Source organism: Fringilla coelebs (genome assembly GCF_963513975.1).
Source record: "Fringilla coelebs genome assembly, chromosome: 11".
NCBI classification, from domain to species: domain Eukaryota; kingdom Metazoa; phylum Chordata; class Aves; order Passeriformes; family Fringillidae; genus Fringilla; species Fringilla coelebs.
Window position 1 is genome coordinate 24,395,198 of NC_140037.1, and position 27,982 is coordinate 24,423,179.

The 27,982-nt window shown below is 39.4% G+C and overlaps 2 protein-coding genes across 3 annotated transcripts; both read right to left on the bottom strand.

Annotated features, from left to right (window-relative positions):
* Positions 1–3,892: 3,892 nt before the first annotated feature.
* On the bottom strand, positions 3,893–8,198 carry VGLL1 (vestigial like family member 1; the record flags this gene model as incomplete). Its single annotated transcript, XM_084213189.1, has 4 exons — positions 7,730–8,198; positions 6,717–7,136; positions 4,566–4,625; positions 3,893–3,933 (listed from the first exon to the last, which is right to left on the bottom strand). Exons 1-4 carry the CDS (start codon positions 7,938–7,940, stop codon positions 3,893–3,895), a joined length of 732 nt encoding a protein of 243 aa, XP_084069315.1. The 5' UTR covers positions 7,941–8,198.
* Positions 8,199–12,738: 4,540 nt separating this feature from the next.
* Positions 12,739–27,427, bottom strand: HTATSF1 (HIV-1 Tat specific factor 1). Of its 2 annotated transcripts, XM_084213112.1 has the most exons (9): positions 27,114–27,427; positions 23,386–23,590; positions 23,031–23,078; positions 21,734–21,888; positions 20,552–20,715; positions 18,874–18,973; positions 18,245–18,334; positions 17,639–17,776; positions 12,739–17,269 (listed from the first exon to the last, which is right to left on the bottom strand). In XM_084213112.1, exons 1-9 carry the CDS (start codon positions 27,288–27,290, stop codon positions 16,985–16,987), a joined length of 1,362 nt encoding a protein of 453 aa, XP_084069238.1. In that variant the 5' UTR covers positions 27,291–27,427; the 3' UTR covers positions 12,739–16,984. The 2 variants fall into 2 exon arrangements, with proteins under 2 accessions (XP_084069238.1, XP_084069239.1); XM_084213113.1 differs by lacking the exon at positions 23,031–23,078.
* Between the last annotated feature and the right edge of the window lie 555 nt (positions 27,428–27,982).

The following is a 27,982-nucleotide window of genomic DNA, read 5'->3' on the forward strand; positions in this document are numbered from 1 at the left end:
AAAAAGAACACAGACAAAGTGGTGCAACAACGCCTTTACCCTGGACCGTGCTTGGTAAAGCCTGCAAGAAAAGGGGATTAAAAACCACAAGACAGCAAAAAATTCCAGCGACGAGTGAGTGTTTACCAAAGGCTACATGCCACATGGGTACATGAGGTGTCCCTTGCTCACCTGGGATGAGACAAATTAATTGACACCTAAACAGAAATGAAAGTAAATGAAAGCTCGTGTTCCCTTTGAAAGGAATGAGCATTCCTATTTTATTAAAATATATATAACTCTTTAGGTTTTTCTTTCACAGCAAAAGAATCTCTCTTGTTTATCACAGCAGTCTGGGGGCTATTTTTAACACTGCTAATGAGTGACTAAAGCAGAGTGAAGTAGCTAAGTCAGCTTGCTGCTCCCAGCTACCAACAAGGTTTTTCTGACCATCAGAGGACCTGGACCAGAGCCAGCTCATGTGAGAAGTCAGAGCAAGGCACCTGCCAAGTGTCTGTGTCCTGGGACACAGATTGTGGAAAAAATGCACACCCGTTCCTGCAGCTGAGTGAAAAAAGGCCTGGACTCCACACAGGGCAGGTATGTCCAGTGCTTGACATCAATCTCTGAGACTAATGCATTTCAAAGATGCATTAATCTCTAACCAGAGCTCATAAAGCATGTAGTTGGCATCTCATCTGTCCATCAAAAAAAGACAGGAGAAAAGCTATCTGTGCAAACAAGTTATTCCTGGATTAGAGGGCACCCAATTCAAGGCAAGTAGTGGTTTCTCACATGGTCAGTAAATTAATAGAAAATCATAAAATCATTATGGTTGGAATGACCTCCCAGATCATCAAATCCAACCACTAACCCAGCATCACTGTGTTCACCATTAAACCACAGCCCCAAGAGCCCCATCCACACACTTCAGGAACACTTACAGGTATGTAACACCTGGCCCCTGTCTATCCTTCCGAATAGTCTTGGGAGAGGTCCATTGGCATTCAGGGGATCGGAAGCTGTTGAAAGGGGAACATCCAGCATCCCTTCTCCCATCACCTCCAGGACTGCTGCATTCAGAGGAGGGACCGAAGATAACTGGGAAGTACCAGATTAAAAATGCGGGTGTTAAAAGTGGTAAACGCTGCTGCCTATCTCTTGTCCCCAGCAAGCCTCTCCTGTCAAAAGGCAGGCTGAGTTAACGTTCAGGCAATGCAGTCAAACGACCACTCAACACTCTCCGCAGCTGGCTCAGCGATAGAGGCAAGAAATGCTCTTTTGCAAGGTTTTATTCCAGCAGAGTAACACAGTGGCCGAAGGACAAACCCGGGGAAAAGAGGATGAACGCCGCGGAGCAGGCAGCTTACACAGGGGAAGGGGTGGGGGGCAGAGCTAAGGGTGGGCGGAGGGGCCTGGCCAGCAGGGGTCCCGAGCCAGTGACAGGGGAAGGAGAAACGCGAGGAAGTTGCGACACCAAGTCCATGGGGGAGACTATTTTTCCCTTTGGGAGAAGTAGTTAATGTTTCCAATGCTGAGGGCTTGGGGATTGACCGAGGGGGGAGCGGTCATGGGATGCTACACCAGATGGCAGCTGCTGGATGCAGCGTCCCAGTTGTCAAGTATGCGAGCAGCGTACGTGCTGAATGGGAGTGAAGACAGTCATTGGAGCATGACAGCTGCAGGACAGCGCAGGAACACAGCAACATCCTGGGCTTGAATGCAAGAAACACTCCACTCCAGACAAACAATATTCCAGAGGGGCCTGTATGTGTATCTATATTGTTTTAATCTATACATGAACAAAGAAAAGCCTACTTGATGTAGGAAACTGCTGTGAAATGTTCAAAACTCTCTTATACTAAATCATTAAAGGCAAATTGCAGTGACAGGTTAACCATGTTTATTGCAGAAAAGCAGTGAGATGCCATAAACCTGGGCACACGCTGGTGCAAGGTGCTGTGATGGTATAAGACAAAATGCCAGAGTAGCAGAACCTCTCTGCCACAGCCCTCTATTCCATCCTCATTCCTCTGAAAGTCAGGGAAGAGAGCAAGCACCCGTGTGCCTGGTGTGGAGCCTGCACTGGCAAGGGGTCCAGGGACCTTTGCGCTACTTGGACACTTGTTCCCTTTCCCCAGGTCTGCCAGACAGCTGGACAATGGGGACACAAACCTTGCAGCAATGGCTCAGCATGACCCTGTCAAGGCAGAGCCGCTGATGGCTCCTGCTCTTTCAATAAGGGACATGCATTTAAAAACAAGGGTTTTTTTCCCCCCACACTGTCCAACCCCACTTGTCTGATTCACCAGAAACAAGGGTTTTATAAGTAATCTTGAATATTCCCAGCCTCCCAAGGGAAGCACTACATTTAAGAGCATTTAAATGGACTGTCTTTTCAGACCTTGCAGGGAAATTTTATAAGCTTTTTCCTTTGGAAGGGATGGAAGAGGGAGGAAAAAAAAAATCAATATTTTTAGGTAATAGAATTATAATTCAATAGAATTATAGCACATGCCAGTATGACAGATGTACATAATACAGGTTGGAAATCTTTGCTTTGGCTTGTTGAGGAAGTCAAATTACATTACCATGTAGCCTTAAAAATCAGATAATTAAGTGACTTGGGAAAACAGAACTACTTGGATAAATATTTGTAAACTTAGAAGAATGGGATTTTTTGTAGAAATATTAAAAATGAGTGGGTTTTTTTTCAGTGCTTCTCTATAGCAAGACAGGACATTGGTCAATCTTTTATTCATTTAGTTAAAACAGTTCCTCTTGTGATCTCAGATTGATGTAGAACATGTAACTGCGAGAGCAAACTTGTAAAATTTAAAAAATAATTCCTTTAAAAAAATCTCAGTTTGTGAATTAGTACCATAGATGCCTGATGTTGCTAAATTCATATTATTTATAAAATTACACAAGGTGTTATAACTGGAGCTGTGGCAGCAGAGATATCTGATGTAACCGTCATAAACATTTATATCAATTCAGGATTTTGTTCTATAAAAATCACAAGCTCTGCCATTTCAAAGGTCATATTGCCTTCAGCAAGTACATAGAGCTGTCAGAAAAAGCTAATAATGGTCTATTATATTATATTAGCATACAATCAATGAAGATGGAAGAGCTTATTTACAAAAAGAATCTCTTACACCTGCAGACAGGCTGGAAAAATAGAACACTCCTACCTGCAGATTTTTGCTGAATGGTATTTTAATTGTACCCAATGATAATCAAGGTTTCCTCTCAGAACTACTATGAATTCACTGCTTTCTAGAGGACGATGATACATTAGTGAGAGGCCAAAACAGAGCCTTCAGGCATAAGTACATTATATACTTTCTGAAGAGTATCCCTAGGAATTGCAAGTATGGTCATAAATTGCATCACTTTTGCAACATAAATAATGTGCTTTGCTGGCCTGTGGTTGAAGTCTCTTGCCGGTGGCCTAGACTGTTTTAAACAATACGGAGATATCAAATCAAGCTAAGAAGTTGCAGCATTGAACTTATGCTAACTGCATCCCTGCACTTCTGGGTTATCAGCTGCATTGATAAGAATTGTACTTATCAGGAGGTGGTAAATTAATAAATACAGAAAGATTAAAAAGGGCAGGAGTCCTTTCAAGAGGGCTACATGAAAAGCCTTACATAGACAATATATGGCCACACAAACATACTGCCCAGGTTAATACCAAAAACATTAGAAATTTTTGTATAGAAATTACTGAATAGAGAAGGATTATTTTGTCATTTCCCAAACAGTAAGTAGTACATGTATTCTTCCAGCTGAGAGAAAAAACACAGGATAGCTGCAGTAAATTTCTTCTTGATTCACAGTTGCAAATAATAATAGTTCACAGAAATAACTTTCTCTTTCAGAACAAAGTAGAAACATTCAGTTGCTAGAAGTACAAATCTTGTCTTCTGTCATGAATCTGAATACCTGAAAGACACAGCAGCATCAGGACAGTCAAACAGCACAGGCCTTGCAATCTCTTAAGATGTTGTGCAAACAAAATCGCACCTTTGGGATTGGTGCAAAGGAATCCTTACTAGAATAACCAAAATGACCTATTCAAAGTATCCTCAAAACATTGCACATCAAAGAACCAACAACGGGGTATGACCAGTACCAAGAGACCAATAAAAATAAGGAAGCCTGAATGCTTTGGGAATAATTTCTTAGAACAACTCACCCAGCAGTATGGTGGGTTTGTTGGTGCAAACTGCAGCAGTGCTACCACATGCATGCTTGAGGTATAAAGCAAGGGCTGTTCTATCTTTCTGAGATCTGAAACTTGGACAGCGAGTACAAAACAGGCATTGTGAAATGGCAGCCTGAAGGTATGAGCACAAAAACTAAGGTGAATGGGGTAAAAAAACCCCATGTATCTCATTTTAGTATAATGTAGTGGTTTTCTTTTTTTGTTTGTTAATGTAGTTATGGGAGGTTGTGGTTCTGTCTGGGGGGAAAATGAGCTTTTGAAATACAAAAGCAAGGAAGATCTTCAATACTACATGCATAAGCAAGACTGCTGTCTGATTTGCTCTAAACCTGCTGGTTTCTTTACTCACCTGCAATGGCATGGCTTACACTGGGATTTTCTGAGCCTTGGTAAGAGCTTGCTTTCCTCTCTTTAAAAAAAAAAAATTAAAAAAACTGGGGATGGGCAGAGATTTAGCACAGAGCTAAAAGTAGACCATAGTTACTAAAGAAACCTTGCGCTTTTGCAGCCCAGCCTGTAGCACAGGTGCTGAGGAGCTCTGTACTGTCTGGCACAGCAACATACAGTTCCATAAATATAAATATCAGCTGTTCTTAAACATGACACAGAGCAAGAAGAAGTATATTTAACAGACAGAGCCAGAAAACAAGGACTCCTACAGCTGAACTAAATGTACACATCCTAGGGATTTGCCAAAGACTCTCTGTGAACATGGATCAGCCATTTCTTATTGATCCTTGTTGGGTTGTTTGATAATCACAAGGATGGTGTTAGATGTGTTGTGCTTCGAGGCTCCTGAATATTCAGAAAGGCCCTGTATACATCCTGAAAGAAACAGCTTTAACTGGTAATGGCTGGAGAATACTGAACTGTTTAATTTCCTTTTCAATTTTTTCCTCACTCATTTTCTTTCTGAATTTTTGGGAAAAAAAGTCCACTGTTGTTAGTAGTGCTTCCCTGATATCAGCACAAGACTAATTTAATGAAATAGCTATTTTTCTGAAGGAGTCAATTCCTGGGGCTCCCAAGCCTTGATAGGCTCACATTGCCCCCTTGGGGGAAGAGGGCACCTTACCTTGTTCTTAAATGAGATCCCAGTTCAGACGGTGTCTTTAAAGAAATTAAACTCTCATTCACTACCTACACAAAGTCTAGGGTGAGTGCCTATGCAACACATACAGAAAACCTCTGCTCATATACCATGAGCAGACAGTTTGCATTCCAGCTGAAGATACAGCCACTCTCCCTTTAACATGAACAGACAGGCATTAGACATTCTAGCAGTAATGAGTTAGCAAAACACGTACGGTCAGGGTCCTCATAACAACATAGATCTGTTGTATCCTCATAAAAGGAACTGTAGATAAACTCCTGCTTGTATCTGCAGGCAGTCTTTAGCCCACATTCTGCCAAATTCCTGCAGATGCAGTTTCGAAACTTGGTAACCAGGAGGTATTTCGCAGCTGCTTATTTTTCAAAACCTATGCCTCAGGATTGCTTCTTCACATGCCCAATGTTTTTTGTTTAGAAGCACCAGGAAGGACGCACTGTATTTTTCCAGCAGACTCCCTAAACCTAAATTTCACAACCCTTTTGCTTGCAGACCAATGTCAAGCTGTCTGAGTGGGGAATGCCCAGGAACAGCAGTGCAGATGTACCCCAACAGGCATGAGCGCTTTGGCCAGGAAGCCTGACCCCAGAGACCTTCTCAAAGGCAGAATTACTCACAAGAGAAAAATTTTATCCAGCAGATCTATATGCTGTGGGGATATAAATGAACTTCAGGCATCTTTCCGCTGTGCATTGGTAGTAACTAGGATTTGGATTCCTAGTAATTGTGGATAATAAGCAACAATCATCACTGTGTGAATTGCATTAGCTTTGGGAAATCTGCAGGGAGCAGACATAGCCTTCGGCAGACAGGACAGCAGCACCTCATGGCAGGGAGCTCTTAGCCAGGAGACAAGGCAAGGCTAATCCACCAACCCCTGTACCCTCACCATTCCAGCCACAGACAGAGACTGGGAGGGGGAAAAACCCCTGGCCATGCTGGTAAGGGCTGCAATTTCCCACCCTGTACTCGGAACATAATTAACAGCCTGCACAGTAAGAGAGGCTGCTCAGGGATCTTTCCTGGCCACCCCTTTCTGGTCCCAATGAGGGAGCATCTGGTATACACCACACCTAATACCCATGTGTATTAGAGATTAAGATAGCACTATGATTAATGCTTATAGTCACTTAAAATGTCTCCCCAATGTAAGCCAGAGGTGAAATATTGTGCGAGTAGGCACAATCTTTTGCACATTATTTGATTAACCCATACTATATGGCTAATTGATTCCAACTACCATGGTACATACCAGGGTTATCTACTGTAAAAGATTTCTGTGAGTTTGCCAGAAGTTGGATCCAGCTTGAAAAGCTTAGGGACAGTTGGCATTATTCTGTCACTTTACATCAGATGTCATCAAAGAATAAAGTGATAGTATCTTCTTACCTCCCCCAGGAGCTGAACTTTGACTCATATTTTGTAACCTCGCAGGTCCAGTCATACAAGCAGAACTTGAGTGTTGCTTCATGGTGCATTCTTGCATGGATGTTAAGCACCTTTCCTGCTGCAGAAGGCCAAGAAGAGAACTGTATTTCCTGTCAGAGATCAGCTCATCGGCTGCATGCAGGTCAGGGAGGGTGTGAGGATACACTGAACCGGTGACACTGGGAGTCCCAGTTGGAGGGAAGGGCCATAAATCTGCAGGCTGAGCTGGACGACTCCGCAGAGACAACGGCTGGCACTGGCCTACCATACCAGCAGCAGAAAAATTCAGAGCAGAAGTTGCCATGCTTGTTGAAGAAGATGATGGGTATGGTTTGTAGCAATGCGATGAGAAATTCCACTGATGGGGAGGCATGCTGTTTACTTAAAAAGAGAAAAAAAGCATCTCAAGTCTCATCAATTCTTACTTTTTTCCCAAGGCAAATTCCAGTGGACTTCTAAGGGAATGCTACCAGATTGCATATTCATTTTTACAGAAACACAAAATCACTTTAGTGCTGCTTATCTTAAAAAGTCAACCTCAAATTCATAACAAAAGCAGATTAAACCACCACCACCAATCTTTCTAGTAAGTATTTCTACTGTAGTATGTGTACTACACAACCACCAACTTAGGCAGGTTTTTGACAGCTGGAAGCTCAGACAAATATATTTTTGTGAAGATGACGACTTAAGTCATAATGAAACTCATTGCATTCAGCAGTGATGGGGACACTTGGCTGGAAAATGATGACCTAGTCCTGCCAACAGGCCCATGGAAAGCTTAGGAATCACTCCAGCAATCACAGGGATTTACCCAGGAATTCCCAGCTACATAGCCTAGGGCTTTACAAGTATGATTCTCTTGCTTTCTGTTTGCAAACAATTTCATATTTAAACTCAAGAGATCTTAAATTCCTTGGTAAAAGCCAGTCATCCCCATCCAGCACCAGGCTCACATATGGAAAGGAGCTCACCATTTTTCAGGACAACAGTCTTACCCTTCTGCTTTGTGCTTAGATCTTGGGGGTTCTTGGCATTGCTGAGAGCTCTAGAAAAATGCTCATCTACCATGCTGTTAATGTCGCCTTGGAAATAGGTGAACACCACACTCTGAGATCCCCATTCTGTTTTCACAGGCTCTTTGCTTTTACTCAGCTTTGGGGAAAGCTTCCTTGTTTCTTCCATTTTCAATGACCAACAGTCCCTGCAAAAAACAAACAACAACAAAAAAAAAAAAAAAAACAAAAAAACCCAACAAAACAAAGAAAACAAAACCCAAAAAGCACAGACCAAAAAAACCAGACAGGTCAAAGAGATAGTATTCAGCTTCAAGTGCCTAGTGAGTGGTGAGCCCAGCTTCCTCCCAAAAATGGTAGGGGCCAGAAGAACACTTATTAGTAGGAGTAGATTCTCTGGTTTCCTGCTTTTTCCATGCACCTCTTCTTTACTGATTTCCCTCTTAGATACTTCTAAAATGAAATACTTGTTCAGAATGGGCATATCTACCTACCCTAACTTTTAAAGTCTGGGCTTAGGATGCAGTACTGTGTGAATGTGTCCTCTGGAAGAACTGAAACACTTAAAAAAATTATTCAGAAGTGGCACTATCCCTGAATGAAGTTTGAGGTGAAGTTATCAAAATGCTTTGTCCAATTTAGGTTTTTGTGTTGTTCAAAAAACAATGACAAAGTGAAAAAAAAAACCCAAAAGAAGAGCAACAAAAAACCCAAACCCCACTATACTACATTAGAGCTGAAAATAATATTTTTTAGATAAGGTAAAGTCTGAATTACCTTAATCACTGTCAGCACAGATCTCCAAAACAAAAAGACTTCTAAGAGTAATTAGTTGTTTCACCTGTTGGAAAAAGACATTCAGATTAAATTATTTGAAACTCAAATCATGCCAAATTCAAGCAAAAAACCATCACAAAACAACAACCAAAGAAATAACCTTTTCTTGTTTGAAACAACTTACCTAGGAACATGGTGGTTCTGCCAGCTGCTTAAAACTTTGGAGCAAGACTGTTGAAACACACTGCGGGTCGACCAGAATTTACAGGTTTAAGGCAGGAACTCTACTAAAATAGTTTGCAGGAAGTCAACAGAATAAGGTTCCTTTTTGTTCTCTTTAAAAATCTCTGCTGCCAGGTATGGTAAGAGTAGCACAAGGAATGTCACTGCTTGCCCTGGAGAAGCATCATTTTCATGCCCTTGTAGAGTTTCTGGCCACAAGGGAGCAACTTCCCAGCCAGAGCTCATATGTCTTGCTCTAATCAAAATCATATTTAGCAAGACTTAGGCTACAAATGCAGTGAAGTGCCTGCTGTTTCTATTAAATTTTCCAGTCTCATTGTCAGCTCATGACACTGCATAGCATAATTGATTTACCTTGGTAGCAAAAGGAAGGCTGTTATTTTTCAGAGATCAGGGCAACCTTTAGCCAATAGCCAGCCGTACTGCATAAAATCTCATGAATCATTAGATATGTGTTTCCATCCAACTAACTCTGCAATACACACCACTGCTTAACCCAAGTTCAATGCATTCATCTGATTTATTTCCTAGTCATACACCCCCTAATCCTCAGAAACTTCCCAATAAACACTGCACTCATCTGTGTCTCAAAGGATACTCTGAAGTGCCTGTGAAGTCTGCCTTCAAATGGTTTCTCAGAATTTTCTTGCACATGAAAAAAAACTGCTCAGGCTGCAAGACAAGTATTTAGGAAGTATTAGGAAACATGAGGATTAAGGTTGTCAAACCATAATCTATCCCCATTCTGATGCTTAAACCTTCACCTAAAAACTTCTTTTCCATGTTTATTATTTGCTTCCATATTTAGTTTTGCTTGCCTCCCTCTCTCACCACCATGTGCTCTGTTCAATTCTCCCTGACTCACGGTCACTTGCTCAGCCAGCCATAATGTCCTGTCACCAACTGCTAACTCATGTCCAAACTCAGGATTAAAGCTCCTTAGTCCTTATTTTAGAACTTCTATTGCTTTGTCCCATCCTCCTAAATTCACCTAAACACAGCAGTGGGAACAGGACTGCAAGGTCACACTCTGATTCAGAAGACAATATTTCACAAGTTTAAAACTGACCCAGCTTTCCCAGACATAGAAAAATTAAAGCAACACTTCCTCCAAATGTACAGGCACCTTTCCAAGGCCATGAGGGGAAGCAGGAACTAGCGCAACACAGCCACACAACTGGAAGGACTTTGAGCACAGGAAGAGACGCTGTTTTTTCCCCAGTCTTGTTTTAGAAAGCATCCTGCAATTTGGGTTATAGAAATTTATGATTGCTCAGCTGGGATCCAACACTTGCCATTAAAAATTCCAATCCAAGAAGTGGCAGACACATGAGCAATCAGGTGGCCTGAGAAAGGACAAGAAGTCATCTTGACAGCAATAAGCAAAGCAGCTTTTCGTACTCTGCGCCAGCACTACACATCAACCTACAATTTAGGAAGCATTAGTGTCGGCCCAGAGGATCACTTTTCCCATTCTTCACTCAGTACAAGCCATTATGTCTTTGTACCACTTATATTAACATGGTTAACTAGCTCCTGACATTAATTCTGGGCTCCTTTAGCATTGTTTATTTGTGTGCAGCAGCTTGGGTGATTGTGACCAGTTAAAATGCTGGAAAAAGAAAGTATTTTAAAGGAAAAAAGGTCATTTATATCTTTTTTTTCCAGTGTTTCCCTTAAAATTTTCTTGTGCTTTCCAACAAGCAGGCAAAGGAAGGCTGGGTATAACCTAGGTTACATCTCAGTCCTCTCAGTGATCATATGGGCATAACAATTCTAATGTCCCAGGAGACAGGACCTGAATTTGCAGCACTGTGGTCTTCATTACCTGAGCTTCCTATTATTCCAGCACCCAGCACAAGGTCTGCAAAAGGCAGAAATCCTTCCAACTTGTGTCTGACACAAACCATTGCCAAAATAGAGTAGAAGTAGAACTCAGGATGAAATGGACTCAGCCCGTATCTCACTACTCTTAGAATGGGTTAATAATGGCAAAATAGTGCAAGTATTTGTCCAAGTTATTTCCCCTTAAGTGGACAAGGGCCCATGGTCATCACAGGCTTAAGAGTGGTGGCTGTTGACAGCTCACCACAAGACCTAATATATGACAGTATTTTCCACATTCCCCACACTTGCCAGCAGTATGAATTTAGCAGCACTGGAGCATCTGACAGGGAACTCTTCATTCTTGATTTTATGTAGCTCAAACAAGTTTTAAAAACAAAAAAACTCCCACTTCTCAAGTATTAAACCACAATTTAACAAGCAGGTATTCCCTCTCATCAAGTTACTTCTCAAATAAGGGAATATTTGAGGAAGTCAGTGAATTCTCCTACCTTAACTCACTGTCAGTCAGATTTTCCAGATGTGGGACACTCACTCATGTTGTGTCCAGCAGGTCGGGATCCTTCCTGGGCCTGGCCAGCTCTGTGTGCACTGCAGCGACTGCAGCAGAAGACAAGCCACGTTCATGAACTCCCCACACTTTCTAGCCTCCAGCTGCACAGAACGAGGCGTTTCCTTCAGCCTATCTGCTAAGAATGCATGAAATGCACTCCAACAAGTCAACCAGGTTAGAAGGTTTCAGGAATGAGGAAAACAGGATTGTAAGTAGGTTTAGGGTGTTTTTTTTTTTTTTAAATGACAATGTGTGTACAATAAAGAGGATACTGTGGACTTTGGAAAAGTTTGGAGTAAGATGATAAATGAGATATGGCAATGAACCAAGCTTGCCTAGGATGATAAAAGATTTTTCCTATGTTACAGAATATTCACTCTTAAACTGGTAACAACAAACACCTGTTTTTAATCCAGATAAACTGGATAATCAATTTTCTCACTTTCCTTTGCTGGATATGTTTTAATAACTACAGGGAAGGGAAAAAAAAAAAATCATTCTTGTTCTATAAGGGCTGTAGCAAGAAAGTTTTTTTTGGAGCAAGTTTACCAAAATTAGCAAATTTCAGCCATTCCAGAAACACTATAACAGGCGCAAACTTGCCAATTTCAGCTTGAGAAAAACACACTGAGGAACTAGTCACCAAACTGGTGACATTATGTCTTTTACAGAGTAGCTTAGGAGTTTGTTTACTCATTCAGAAAGCTGGAGAGCACAATCCAATGCCCTCTGCCTAAATACGTATGAATCCGCCCTCTGCCCTTCCCAGAACAACTTAACTACCAGGCTGGGAGAGTTCCCGTGATGGTGCTTAGTCTTTTATTGACACTGTTTGCGCAAACACGTTTTCATTGTGAGACAGACTGAATTCCAGTCCACCAGCAGGGCAAGAGTCTTCAGTATCTCCACTGCTCTATCTCATACGGGAAAAACTTCCTCCACTAAAGCTTTTCAAGACCTTATTTGAGATCTTCCTCTCATGCTGACAGTTAAAGCTCTCCTCACGTTAAGATGGCATTGGTTTAAAGCTCCTAGAAAGAACTACATGGTAAAATGGGATTTTCATCCCTATTCTTCAGTACAGGAATTGAATGACTGATTTCCAGTGCTTTTGAAGCATTTTGAAGCAAAAAAAAATTATAAACATTTGAGAATAAAAACTAAAATTCTACTTGTCCTAATTAAAAACTTCTTCACAATCTCAGTTTTAACTACAGTGTCTGCAGTGATCCCTCCTGCTCCTTTTCTCTCCAGGCAGGTCCATTAACATCCCAAGCCAGGAAGAAGGCTGAGACCAAATCCATAAACAGGGAACAAATACCATATTCCCACTTACAGTTCCAGCAACATGTCTACTGGGTCCAGCTGAAAGCTCTAGCACATTAATATATGTGGTTTATAAACTGAAGCTACTGTGCACCAAATGCTATGGTATCTTTCACTGAGGAAAAAAGACAAATACGTTACCTTGAAACCAATCAGCAGAGACTTGTTCTGTTCATGAGTTTGTTTATTAAAAAGGTAGTATAAAACACAACCCCTTTAAGAAACAAATCAAAGACAAAAAACAGGTATTCTCAGATGCTGTTACAAGTCTAGACATTATTTAAATAGCACTTGCTTTGTAATGTTGCTATTTTAAATGAAAATTATTAATTTATTGAAAGAAAATCACCTGTCAGAAAATATTCTGAGTTTACTTACTGAAAAGTTTAATCTAACAATATACTTTTCATATTACAGAATGAGCAAAAAACCAGTTTGCTGCAAAAGATTTCATAATTCTATAAATATTTTACAGAACTTTCAGAGTATTCTGACAGTAAGATGTCCAGCTATAATGAGCACTACAATACACAACAGTCAAATCAACACAAATACACAACTCACAGAATTCATTTACCATACTGCAGTATGTTTTCTCAAATGCAGAAGTAAAAATAAGAATTTAAAAATCCAACTAAAATCTATAGGGAATGTATTTTTTTTTTCCAAATTTGGTTTGGTTTAGTTTCAAGAATTCCAGGTATGAATGGCAAGTTTGGGTTTCTATGAAGCATCCAAACACCTTCAAGTTTTCTTGAGTGAATTAAGCTAATTATTTGTAACTGTTAATAGGTTAACCTTAACTGAATAATGTGTAGGACGTGTTTTAGCTAAAATGCACTGCATTTAACATACTAAAGATTTTAAGTGAATTGCAATCCTTATACAAAACCTAAGCTGTACAAGGGACTGAAATTCAATTAAAAATTTTTTGAAAAGCCAGCAGGAGAAACAGATAAACATTTTGATGCAAAATGAAACTAATTCTCTCTTTACACCAGTATATGAACATTTGAGAACCTGCAAGAAAAGAGAAAACCTTCTAAAAAGCCTTTAAATTTGAGGCTTTTTCTCTCCAGGTATCTACCTTGGCCATACTCCTCCAGCCACATCATGTCTGGTGAATACCTGTAACTCCATAACAACTCCTTCCTGCAAACCACTGAAGAGCATTTGATTTTAAAGCAAACTACCAATTTATCCTGAAGCTAAGCAATTATTTTGGATGGTTCAGAAAGTGATTCTGCCAAATTATGCTGAAGGATTAGTTAATACTCTGTTGTACTGTGTTTAAGCGGCTTTACATCCATTTTATTACACTGAAAATTGGTAGAAACATCTATTCCTCTAGTTCAAAACCGAGTAAAAATAATTATCCACAAATTGTTTCAGCCTGCTGCTAGTTATTATTTCCATCATATACAGAGGAAAGGAGAGAGATTCTCTTAAAATTAACCTATCACCAAAAGCACAGGGATGGAGGAACATGCAGTATACTTGAACACTGGAATGGGACCTAAAAAAAAAAACAACTTAGAAACTGAGCAAAAAGGTTGTTTTATCCCTTCTAATGAGCAAGGAAAGTAAATAGAAAACACTTTTAATTAAAGAAAAAAAAAAGTGAGAATTCCTTTAGGGTTTTAATTTCTTACCAATTTATGTATGATGTTGATCACTAGAAAAAATATTTAAGTTTAAAAAGCAACTCTACTTGTTCAGATTTGTCAAAATTTCTCATTAAACATTACTGCTCTATACTCTTAAGAATTTCATAATCATAGCTCAAAACAGCAATTTTTACTTCTGCGAAAATTCTTGATTTTTGTTCAGACTGATTTATATAAATTTCATAAATTCAAAATAATTTCATAAATAATTTCAAAAAAGAATATATCGAAAGAATTCGGTTTTAATGAAAATCTGCTGAAAAGAGTCACAGCTGCATTAACCTCTCCTAGGACTACTAAATGCCTCAATAACTTAATGAATAGTTTATAAAAATATATTTTTATTTTAGCGGGGAAATGGAGGTAGAGAAAAGGAAAATACAAGTCTGAGTATAACTCCACACTTGAGAACAACATATTTGCATGGAAAAAGAGCTTTTATTACTTAAGAATCCTAGTTAATAGGAAAGCCAGTAAAACATTTGGTCTCAGTCTTTGTTGGTGCTCTACTTTAGTGTGAGGTCTAAAGGAGAAGGTGAAAGGACTAAGAGCACACTGAACGTCTGCACCAAGCCAGTCAGATTTGCCAGATTTGCACATCAGTTGGAGAGAGGAACATACAGCACATACAGCAATTCCTTATTTTTCAAAGTCTTATTTCAAATACTAACACTAACCTTGTTCTTCATATCTGATACCACAATAAGACTTCATAGAACATTACAAGTTTTACACATATTTCCACAAGTTTCCCTGTATCAGTTGTAATTCCACTGTAAAACAAGTGATTTAACTGTGCAGTGTTACACAACTGGGCTCCCTTAAAAAAAAAGGCAAACAAAACACAAGAGTAAGAGATCTAAAGCCGGGAGTCTAGAAGCTGGAAGGAAAAAAGGAGCACTGAAAGTAATACTCACCACACTAAACTACACCCCTCATATGCGAACACTTCCAGCTCTTAAAGGTCTGTGGTGCTTCTTACCAATAAAAATAATTAAGGCAGAACAAACACAACCCAGGAATGTGTCTGAACACACCACTATGTGCAGCTACTAACCTCGCAGTGTTGCAGATTTGCTGAATTCTTCAAACACCTGCTTTACTAAACACACAATCCACACACTTGGGAAGAGGAGAAAATGGACTTTTTTTTAGCTGGCAAGAGCTACATCTCTTCTTTATAATGCAACTCAAAATGGGAAATTTGTCATATCAGCGTATTATGAGCCCCCAGACTTTTAATCCCTAAATTCAATTATGACAGCTATTTTTGCCACAAAAGAAGTAACTTATAACCACAATGGCAGTGTTAACTTAGATGCTCTTGTTAGCATAGCCACTTACACATATTTACTATATATTAAAAAAAATCCCAACAAAATAAACTTAGACAACCATCTAGAATTCAAGAAAAAAATCTGTATGGTAATCTCAGAGCACAAGGTTTGAAAATAACATTTTCAGAGTATTCTGATTACCTCATGATGGAAACACAGCATCTATAGTTTCTTGCAATCCAATATGAATTTAAAAAGTTAAAAGGATCCTCCTTGCAATTGTGTACTGGTAATCACCCATATAAACAGCATGCTATGAATTTTTAATTGTTTAGTGCCTAAATCCATGTTCTTCTATCCTTACTTATCAAAACAGTGGAATTCTAAATTAAGAATGACTATGCCCAAAACAGGTCCCCCCCGTTATTTTTGAAAGTCTGCCACTTACTAAAATATTTTAAGTTAGAAGATATTCTATTCCTTGCTTTTGGAAATATTTTGAAGAGGACTACCACTTGCTTTTTCCATATAAGAGCATTATTTGAAAGCATATTTTAAAGTAGTCTAACTTTTGCACAATAAACTGCAGTTTGAGCTGCCAAAGGCATTTAAATTTTATGAAAGATGGAAGATCCTCCCCACTCTATGAAGAGCATACAGAGCTAAATGAAAATGTTAAGAACTCACATTCATCATGCTAATAAAGTATACAAAAAACCTTTACTCTAATATAAAAGCAAGAACTAATAAAGCCACCAAAAAATCAAAAGCCTATTTTGATACCTACTGCATACAGACCATGAGAGTGTAAAAATGATGTTATTATGGCCTAGAATATATGTGTTCATGCACATCTAGTCTCATTGAGAAAATTCCAGCCTCTAACATCAACAGAAGATCTAAACAGGGGAAGGAAAATTTCATTTGCTGAATGCTGTGATTTAATAACCTCTCTTCACTCAGTTTGCCTTAGGGTTGCTGTGGCAACATTGTCTGCCACTTCCTTTAAGCTTGTGACCTGATACTACTCATCTGCCACCTAATACACAGCAACACATTCAAATGCGTTCACCCTATCTGGATCACGGCACACGCTCCATAAAATGATCCAACATACCAGGACACAAGTTATTGAAATACTGTGTTCCAAGGGAACTTAACAGGAAAATTAACAGTACAATCCACAAACCTTGTAAAAGCTTTGCATTACATTAGTTACATATAGTTACATAAACTTAAGGGCTGGAACATATTTCACACTCACATCATGAAACACTGACAAGCATAGTTAGAACAAAAGAAGCCTGATGAATTTTACTGTGCTCTTGAAAACTTGAGTTACTTCACCTGAACAGCCAATTAATACAAACTTTTAGAACCCCATTAAATGAAAACTTCAAAGCACAGAGTTGATGACATTCTAATACACCTATATTTGTATGAATATTGCCTGAAGTCATCCTGAAGAAAGGAATACACTCAAATATCACCCTAAAAATCATGCTTTCATAAAGTGTTAAAGATGTTATGTATCAGCTTCACCATCACTGCCTGCAAGGCTGCTGTCTGTGGATGGAGCTCCATCTTCATTAATACCCCCACCATTATTCTCTCTCTTAGGAGCTTCATCATTTGCATCCTCCTTAGGTGTGTCATTAACCTCTGGAGGTTGTTTCCCTTCAGGCAGTTTAACACTACTTGATGCAGAATCCGAATCAGATGTAGCTTGCTGCTCCTTTGTATCAGGATCCCCTAAAAATGACTCCCACACCTTGAGCCTTTCTTCCCTTTCTCTTGCAGTCTCCTCCACCTGTTAAAGAAGTGTTTATACACATCATTAGAGTCATACTTGTCAAAATGAGTATTTACACAGATGAAAATAAACAAATATTTATATTACAGAAATATCTCAAAGCTGACTGTGAACTAATGATCTGTATATCCAGTGGCTAATCCTCTAAGTCGACATTTGCAGTACTCAAACAGGTCCTCTAATTTTTTGCTAAGTTGAATAATTGACAATGATTTTTGGAGACGTTCTACAGCTTTTGAAGAGATGCAAAATAACGCAGGCATGGGCAAGGGAAGGGTATGGGGACAGGAATGCCAAGGACTCCTAGAATTCAAGGAGATTTACTGTTTGGAAGACACTGGATAAAATGGAACCACAAAAAGCTACCTGATAATCCGTCACACCATCCCATGTTTCAGCACTGAGCTGACGGCCACCAAACCACCTTCCATTTAGAGTCAACTTGCACAAATCAGCTTCTGTTGCTTCTTTAAATGACACAGAAGCGACGCCATCAGGGTGCCTCTGTAAGGACAGGCAACTTGCATTTAATATTTTAACTAATGCATTCATTCCAATACTCTTTATATCGTCTTATAAAATCAATTGGGATATAGCTCCATTCTGATCATACATAATCATGTTTCAAAAGTTCCGTTTTCAAGTTTCCATGTGTTGTTCTACTGGCACACAGAACACAATTTTTGTGTTCTATTCCAGCTAGCTTAGGTACAAATAATGTATCCATACACTTTCAAACTTGTAACATACATCCAAGCTCCTAGGACGAGCTAGCTGCCTTTACATAGGCTGAAGTACACAGGTGCTCAGACATTAAGTTCTAAAAGTTTTAAAGTACTGAAAGATTAAGTCAAGTTTTCATAAAGTAAACATACCCAAATGAATGCTCCACTCATATTTACAGCAGTCTAAACATTTTGCACCTTTGCACATTACATCAATTCTGCCAACACAACATATAAAAATACCTACATCAAATATGAGAACCTTCTTTACTTGACCAAACTTTTCACACTCTGTCCGCAGATCTTCTCTTATCTCATTTAGCACTAGAGGGTCCTCCTACAAAGCAATTACACACCTTTAATTAAAGACAAGCACTCTCTTCTCTCAGCTCTATTTTAGCTCCATCAGCAGTGGTACACATCTGTCCATCTGTTAAAAGTCCATAAATTAAGTGCTATTATGCTACATTTTCAAAGCTACCTAGGAGGTGGCAGACAGCTCTCACTTGCATTTAATAAATACTACTTGTAAATAAAGCTATTTTGTGCTCATTTCTCCATTCTAACTATTACTGTTGTTTACTCCTCTTTCCATCCCAGACAAGAGTATTGTCAGATACAGAGGTTTTTCAGACAGTGAAAAACTCCGACTTGAAAAACACATTCTTATTAACATTTTCTCCTTGCTTTTGGAGAGAGATGAATGAATTTAAAGCAGATGTTTGGTACAGGAGAACACCCTTCCCAAACAGCAATTTAATTTTGCTTAATTTTGTTTTCATCCACTTAGAATTTTGCTACAATATGTATGGCAGAAAGTTGAGACAGGTTAACTTCTAACAGCACAATCTACAGAAGCAAACTGCATATTCCTACCTCAAAGTCCTTGGGGTGAAACATATTCCTGATAATAATGATGCGTTCATGCCGCATTCGAGTTGTCCCATCTTTCTTCTCCGGCCTCCAATCCAGCTGTCTAATGAAATGAAGCAACAGTAAGAAGATATTGTTGCGGCTCTCTTCAGTTTCTACAAGTATTTGTTGAAAAAAAACCAACATTAATTCCATATTTCTTGCAATATGGTAACATATATTTTGACACAAAGAGTTAAGTTATTCTTCTAAAAAAACACAGTAATTACCCAGGTTACAACTGCTACAAAGCATTTGAGGCTTTAAGGTACTTAAAGGCTCATAGAGGGAATATAAATAATTTTTGAAAAATTATCAGTATTTTTTAAAACACAGAAAATATCTATGAAGTATTAATTCCTTCCTAATATAAACTCAGATAAAGGAACCATCTGTTTTCAAGCGCAATTAAAATGACAGTATTTTGCCATTCTTTGCTAACTTATTCTGGAAAAAATGAGATCCACTATTCCCTAGATAAAATTTTACTGCTTTTGTTTAAAAGAACACGTAAGAACACATCAACACACTGGTATTACTACAAGATGTATTTAGTTCCGCGGTGTAGAGCCACTAACACAAACTAGTCACATAACTCAGCACATCTGTTCTAGGACTTAGCCTTCTCACAGCAAATCTTACTTTTTGTAGAAATGCCTACTTCATATCCTATTACAAAAGCCCCCACACGTTTACTTACACTTTTAAATCTCAAGATCATACACTTGAGATGGGGTAGGGAAATCTTAAGTTTCTTCTTGTACCTGCTACTTTAGCTGAAGAAAACTTGGATTTCCAATGAGAGCAGTTATACCAGTAAATTCAACTCTTCAACTCAAAAGGAACACAGTCCTTTCATTCACACAAATTGCTGTCAAATGCAAATTCATAATTTTCATACACCCGCCTACACACTGGAGACTTCTTACAGCAAGAACCATCAGTGTATTTTTGGGGCAGATACATTTCTGGCTTTAATTAACAAGCTATCAAGCAGCCTTGCTCCCCTTAACTATTTCTTCATTACTATTTACAATGTGTAGTGAATGTTGCTTTCATTGAAATATCAAAATTTTCAAAGTTTTTTCTTCTTTAATCGGCATCTTCCTGGTTCCAAAAGGCAGAAGAATAATTTTTAAGAGACAAAGGTACAACTCAAAACCCAGTATATTTTATAACATAGAGAGACATCTGGGGAAATCTGCAGAGATAATTTATTGCTCCTAACAGCAAGCATTTCTTGCCCTTTGCAACTACTGCAGTCTGGCACTAAATATATGCAAGCAGCCAGAATGCTATGACCTTCCAACAGTAAGCCCAGATATTGTGACAGGACTTGCACACTCTCATCCACTGAAGAGGAAGAGAGCCTTACTTCCCCAGAGTTGTAATATTTTCTTCTACATCTGAAGACACCATTGCTCCCTGTGTATTAATTTAATGTGTGAATCACAAATAAGTTCATCTTATAAACACTTAATTCAGGAGTCCGCCCCCTTCAACTGTGCAATAGTTAAGCTATTTCACCATCAGGTAAGACTTTAACCTTTGCAAAACTTAGCACTGTATTCGAAAGAATGCACCACTTTACTAATAGCACTTAGAAGTCGAGCAATATTTTACTGAAATAAAAAATACAAACTTCTGCTGCTGTGACAACTTCTTCTTGTAGTCTTTACATTTCTTCTTCTTTTTGCTTGCATCATACTCCCCCTTCAGTTGGAACTTTGCAACTTCCACATGCAATTTATAGCCTCGGATTTCTGCTTCATCCAGAAGCCTCAAAGCAAGTTGAACTGATTCTCTCTATTTGAAGATAAAACACAGTACAAACTTTAAAGCACATGGCAAATTGTATTCCAATAACATGTCATTAAATATACTGTGCTAAGAATCAAGTCCCTGTCACTGAAAACCATAATGCTGTCTTCTGACACACAGCTAGCACTGTTTTCTTGATCAAAACCCAGTATTTCTTCACTCCTGTTGTAATTGATTATTACTTCCAAAAACAGCTGCATATTTTGTTCAAATACGTCACAGACATGAATCTGCAATATCTAAGCAAGCTGATGAACTTAAAAGCAAGAATAAAAAGGTTTCAATGGACTGATTTCCTATAAAACTTGCATCACTTTTCCAAGAACAGCAAATGTTGAGACTCTTAAGTAATTTTTAATGTTTTCCTAAAAGTCCTTTAGAGTGAAGACAGTGTTTATCCTTGTGCACTCCACCATCCTAACTACTACAATTACAAAAATAGCACAGACTACAAGCCATTTGATTTAGTACTGCCTTGTGCTTCTTGCAGAAGTAAAGCCGGCTGCACTTACAATCATCAACTTTCCAAATGATTCACAAGTGCAACACACAAGGAAATAGTACTGCAGTCTAATCTGTTAAGGCTTAATAAAGAATGAAAGCACAGTTCTGAACCAAGTCAGTTCTCAGTTAAAAGTTGTAAATACAGGACTACAGTATGTTTCTTCCTGGCTCATTATTTCTCTATTTTTGGTTACACAGTGGCATATTTTCAAAGTAAAAAGTGACAATCCTCCCATTTCAGCCCATCATCTCTGGCACCCAAGGCAGGAGCATGTAGAGACATGTTCAGCAGGTATTATGGCCATTTCCAGACCGAGGGTGAGGTTGGATAAGAGGAAACAAATGAGCTAAGTGGGCTTTTCTGTGTAAATCTTTAAAACAGACAGCTATATTCCAAACTGTGCTTTAGATTTTCAAGAATCTTCTGAACGTGATTCTGAAACAATGGCCATATGTGCCTTTAGAGTGACAGAAAACTTCATTTCAGTGCACCACTGACCTTCAGATAACAACAGAGGCCATCTCCTTTAAGATTTCCTTCCTTATCTTTGTACAGTTTGATCTTGTGTTCTTCTGTCTGAGGATCTCTCATGATGATACCACATTTTGACATGACTTGTACAAATTCATCTTTCGTAATGTCTGGAGGTAAACCTGCAAAATAAATTCAAACAGAAGGCTTAAGTATGATCTATTTTAAAAAAAGCTTATTTAGAACAAATCTTCCCATAGCGTTTATTTAAACTAAAGATATCAAAAAGGACAACAACTTACATACACTGCAAGAAACCACTGCCCTTGGGCCTTACCTTGTAAGCATTACTTCATACTAGTATTCTGAAAATCCTTCTACTTTATAGTAGGTGTAATGCACAGAATAATCTGTGTGCTCCCTAATATGCACATCTAGAAATTTCTTGTCACACATCATCAACACTGCAGCGGACACAAAGACCTCTGCAAATGTAACTCTCCTGCCCAACCTTCAAGTTACACTGCACTTCTAGGTATCAGAGACCAAAAAAAAAACAAACAAACATAAGAACACAACCTATAAACAGACAACTGTTTTCTTCACTCACAAAGTCAATAAAAAGAGTAGCTGATAATGTATAAAGATTTTAAGAACTGAACTCTGAATTGAGGATAAGAAAAAAACCAAAATGGTTGAGAAAGTTATGTGGATATCCCATGCTAGTTTGGCCTGCATGAAGATTTTTGAATCTTTTTGAAAATGATTGTGAAAATGTAAGCATATGCACTCCTGCAACAGTTCACAACCACCAAGTGTAGCTAAGTATATGCATCTAAAGATAGCACCCCACCATCCAAAAGAGGTAGAAAACACTGTAATAAATAAGCGCACAGATAATTTCATTTGAGCTTTCACTTACTTTCTCACTCTGTTCCCAACATTTTTTTACTGTTTCCTCCTTCTTACCTAATAATTATAGATTAAGTGATGCATATAGTTGATCTGCTGTCTCATCATAAACTTGTCATTATCTTACCTCTTAAAAGCCTGCAGAAACTGTTTTTCTTACAGAAGAATAAATTAGTGACTTGAATAACACAGCTCAGAGAATAACCCATTTAACAGATAAAAGCATGGAATCTGTCCATTCTACTTCTTTCCCACATGTGCAATTTAAAGGTCACAAAGACATTACTCAGTCATGAATATAACATTAAGTAGCTTGCACGTGATGACAGATTGAATAGATAATATTAGAGACATATATGAGTCTCTTTTACCATCTTTAGCTCAAAGTAGATAAATAAACACTATTACTTACCTGTCACATAAACATTTGTGTTCCTATCTTCTTCAACGTGAAACCACCCTAAATACAAGAGTCTAATTCAGTTATGGTAATACATTAAACATAGGAGCATAAACGTCTATATTCCATCGGATTTATAAGAAGTTTTGCTTGCTCACAGAGAAGTTCTGAACATGCCTTGCTTTTTTCCCTTTTGTATACAGATTCAGGAGGATACCTATGAAGCACCACACAATTTTAGAATCATTCTGCAAATTACCAGCATAACCTTATCTTTGCTATACTAGATAACAATGATCAACTGCCAGTTTTCCCTCAGTACAATACAGGTCATAGCCTAGGCAGAGGGAAGTGCTTTGTCACTTACCTGGCTCTAGCTTCCTTTTTTCCAATTTTTGTTTTGGATCTGTTTGTTTTCGTCCTGTCTCATTGGCTGATGGCTGTGTTCCTGATTTCTTAGAACTTACTGGTTGCTTACTTTCAGCGGCTGTACCAGAAGCAGATGAAGTATCTGTCTCATCTGCATGGAAGCCATAGTTGGCATGATACGTTGCCAGGAAATCTTCTGTTATCTGAAAAAAAATTAGGAAATATAAAATTTCAAAGTAGTATAAATATAGGTTTGTATTTTAGAGTTAGTTAGGTGACGGTCATTTTCTGATCTGGCAACATAGAAAATAAAAGTATTTTAAAACTTTTCAAATGATCTTTGCAAAGCCATACACACAACAAGAACAATCAGTTCAGGCATTACCTGAACTAGACCTAAACAGAAATTCTATACATATGCATATGTTGTTTCTACACAAACATTTCACAGGTTCTGCCATTTTTCAAACAAAGCTTTCTGCTTTCCATGTGAGTTGGATCTGCCTGAAGGACAGAAACCAAATGCTCCTGGCCGTGGTGAAGTGTTGAAGTGATACTGATGGTAAGCCAACAACTTATCCACAGATGATGAATGACTGACATTTGCAGGCATCTGCCTTTTTGTGGAATAATTTCCAGAGATGACATATATTTGTGCTGACAGGCAGTAAATATTGCACTTAACCAGAGATATTAACACATTGCTTCTAAGGCAATAGGCTTTACATTATATCCTACAAATAGATATAGAGAGGCTATATTTGGATAAAATATAAGATTGGCCAATGCCTATTCTTTGGAGATCAAAATAAAAGAAAAAACCCACAAATTATACACAGTACTGCCAGCCACTGGCAACCTCAGGCAAAGAGATACAGCACAGCTGCTTTTGTCAGCATCCCCACATTATGAAGTAATTTCTGAAGTTGCACACTCTGAAATATTTTTTCTCAAAACTGAGCTTTAAACTTTGAAAAATCTTATCTGACTCTAACCTTTGCTGCACTTGCTGCATTTGTATTCAAAAGGAAACAAAACTTTGTACCATTAAGCCATTGTAAGAGAGCAATTTCAAGTGTCAGCGATGAAAATGTAATCTCTTATCTTCCATAGTAATTTGAAGCTTGATGTTTGAGCTCTAAAATTTCATTATGACAAATCAGAAATGCAAAATTGACAGTAACAGGCTTGTCAGGAATAATGCAAGATGCCATGGAGCCCCATAACCTTAAAGGTTAACACAAAATAACTCTTAGGGTAAACAAGATTTGCCACACACCTCAATGAAGAATGTATATGGCTGCTCTTACAGGTATGACATAACACAGCATCAAGACAAAGTACAACCACATTTAGTGAAAAAAAGAAGACTCTGCTCTAATCAGGTACATTATCTTTGACATTAGCCATCTTAGTGAATCCTTAGTGACACAGTTGATGAGATCCAGAGAATTAAGAAGCTTCTGTACTTGCTGGTGAACAGCATTATTAATTTTCATCAGAGAACCTACTCATAAATTAGTGATTAAACCTGCAAAAGCATTATTTTTCAGCTTCTGGGTGAACTGCATTCTGTGTAAACCCCCATTTATTCTTAGCAAATTATCTACCACAGTCTATAAAATTTTGCCACTACGTAACAAAGATGTTTTTTATAAAAAAACATAAAACGCTATCATCCTACCATATAATCATTACCACTACTTCACCTTAAAATGTCTTTTAATAAGCACAGAGGAGTTTAGAGGAGTTTATACACATATCAAGGCTTTTATTGGAACTCCTGTCACACCCAACAGCACTAGAAACGAGTAGTCACAGAACTACTTACTGGGGACTTCAGCTCTGGTGGAGCACATCCCAGAGATCAGTCCTACCTACACACATACAGAGTCATGCAGCTTGGGGTGATTAGGCTTATAGAAAAAGAAACACAATACTACAGAACACGTGAGCGTGTAAATAACTGCTGGTGCCACTGAAATGGAAAGGAATAGAATAACCAAGTGAAAAACAGATACCCTATGCTTGCAGATGACAGCCAACGTCTGTATTTTCACAGCAAGTGATGCAAGCAGCAGATGAATTTCACATGTTATTTTGTGCTATGTCTGTGAAGCACTAAAAAAGTTGGCATTCATCAATATAGTACCATTGAAATAAAAATAATTAAATAATAAACAATGTTGCAATGGCTTCTGTTAAATATTTTACTGTCTCCAAATCTTTCTAGGGAATGCTGGCAGATAATATCATTCACTTTTTGCACTGCTTTGAAATTTGCTTTAGTGGAAGTTCAGCGGACACTGTATTCCCAAAGCAGAGCAGCAGTGCAATCCCAGTCTATAGATAACAACTACTCAGACCAGTCAGAATATTTTCATCTTTTGTCAAGAAACAGATTAAAATTTTCATTACTGCCCAAGGAGAAAGAAGTACAGCTTCTGGTTAAAACAGTCTCCTCGGTTTATCTGGATAAAAAATTCTGTTAGTAATCATCAGAAAAACTCTATGGCATCCAGCTGGGTAAAGAATCTTTGTGCAGAACTGTGGGTCATGGATAGGTCACCAACTTCTACTATACATCATATTCACTAATGAACTTTTCTGCTCCTATTTAACCTGTCCAACCCTTAATGCTATCTCCTCTCCAAGATGGAACAGACAAGAAAAGCACTTAGGAAGGACAAATGCTACTAAGAAGAGACACATTTCAAAAGAGAGGTAAGAAGAAGGGGAAGAAATGGGAGCAAAACAAGAAGAACCCTCTTACAAATTACTGTACTTACTGGATATAGCACCCCACATGGAGCCAGAAATGCTCATTTCTCCACTGCTCCCTTTTCTGAGTTTGGATTTTTCACATTTTTACCCCTCCGTAAGCCATCTGCTTCACAGACACCTTCCTAGGTTTACACGCATTCAAACTTGGCACTACAGTCTTCACTCTCACTTAGATTCTCTGGATTGCAATGAATTCACAGTCACAAACTAGAATTGGCACATTACATCCATCAAGTAGATGCCATAAAATGTCTTAAAATTAAATTAAGTAACTGCCTTCATTCATTGCTATATGATAAGAAAACTACTATGTCACTCGCAAATCAGGAGATTGGCTTGCCCCTTGAGGAGCCATGTTTCATAGTTAAAACATTTAACAAAATTTTTAAAAACTAAAAACTGTAACACATTTCCATGCTGTGGAACGCCACTAAGACAAATACACTTATTTTTCAAGCGCACTTCTAAGACTGAAGGAGATGGAAAAACACACCCCTTATAATTCTCAGATAACAATAAAAGAGACACAACACTACTCTATTTTCATCTAGACTTCATAACATACTAATTCATTTCTACGCTGCCCGCAAAGAGATCGCCACAGCTACTGTGGTGAGACTTCAGTGGTGAGCTACACGGACCTAAGCACATCCCAGGCACCTCTGATCAACATCCACAAATATAACCGTGACTTCATCCCAGGCCCGAACAACTCTACAGATTCTCTGCCCAGGCGCATAGCCAACACGCAGCTCCTCACGACAGCGCAGCCGGTCAAGGACGGAGACGACACCGTGATTTTGCCTGTAAAAAGGTATGTTTTGGTGCTGCTGAGACCCGCAGCAGACACGATGTAGGTGAATGCGGAGACCTGCGTACCGACGAGATCCGGCATCAACCGCTCCTTCTTCTCCCCCTTCCTCGGGGCTCCCCCGTACCTACCTTGGGGAACCAGGCCTTCTTCTCCAAGTCCCACTCGTAGGCAGCCCCGTCCGCCGGGTCCACGTAGGTAAAGGGGTCGGACTCGCCCTCGCCTTCGCCCTCGGCTGGCTTGGCCTCGTACTGCTGCTGGAGCTGCAGCTGCCGATAGAACTCCTCGTTTCCATCCTCGCCGCTCATCCTGCCCCGTTCACTGGGCCTCGGACACCAGCGCTCCTTCCGCCGCCGTCTGAGGCACCCCCGCCCCGCCCCACTCGGTGGCGGGAGCGCGCGCGGAAAACCCCGCACCTCGCGCGGCCGCCGCTACCGTCCCGGGAGCCAGCGCGCGCACAATACCGGAAATACCCCACCCGCCGCCGTACCTTTCGCCCGCCCCGCCCCTTTACCCCGAGCTGTAGCCAATGAGACGAGCGGTTTTGGACCACGCGGAGAGAGGCGAAGCCAATGGGAAGCGGGGGGAAAGCCCTTTCCGGGGGAGGGCAGACGCAAGGGGCGGGGCATGATTTTCTGCCTCTGGGCGGGCCCTCAGTCCGTCACGGGACGGGGGCGGTTGCCACAGCGGCCCTGCCCCTTTTTCCCTTGCCGTTTTTTTTTTCCCTTTCCCTTCCACCTCAGGCTGCAGCGCTGTTTGCCCACAGGCAGGGGCTGTGCATGAGGGCAGCTGGCTCTGGCGCACCAGACTGCTTTGGGCGAGAAGCTGTACCTTGATCGGCTTTGCGTGGAGACTACTGCAGCTTTACTTACATGAGAAATAAAAGTTTAGGGCGCAAAAAGTCGTCCCTGCTGCATGGTTTTCCCTATTGTGCCTACGACAACACTGGACAGTGAAGCGGCTTGCTGCCGGTGGTGCTGTGCAAGGCTGGCTGCCGTTC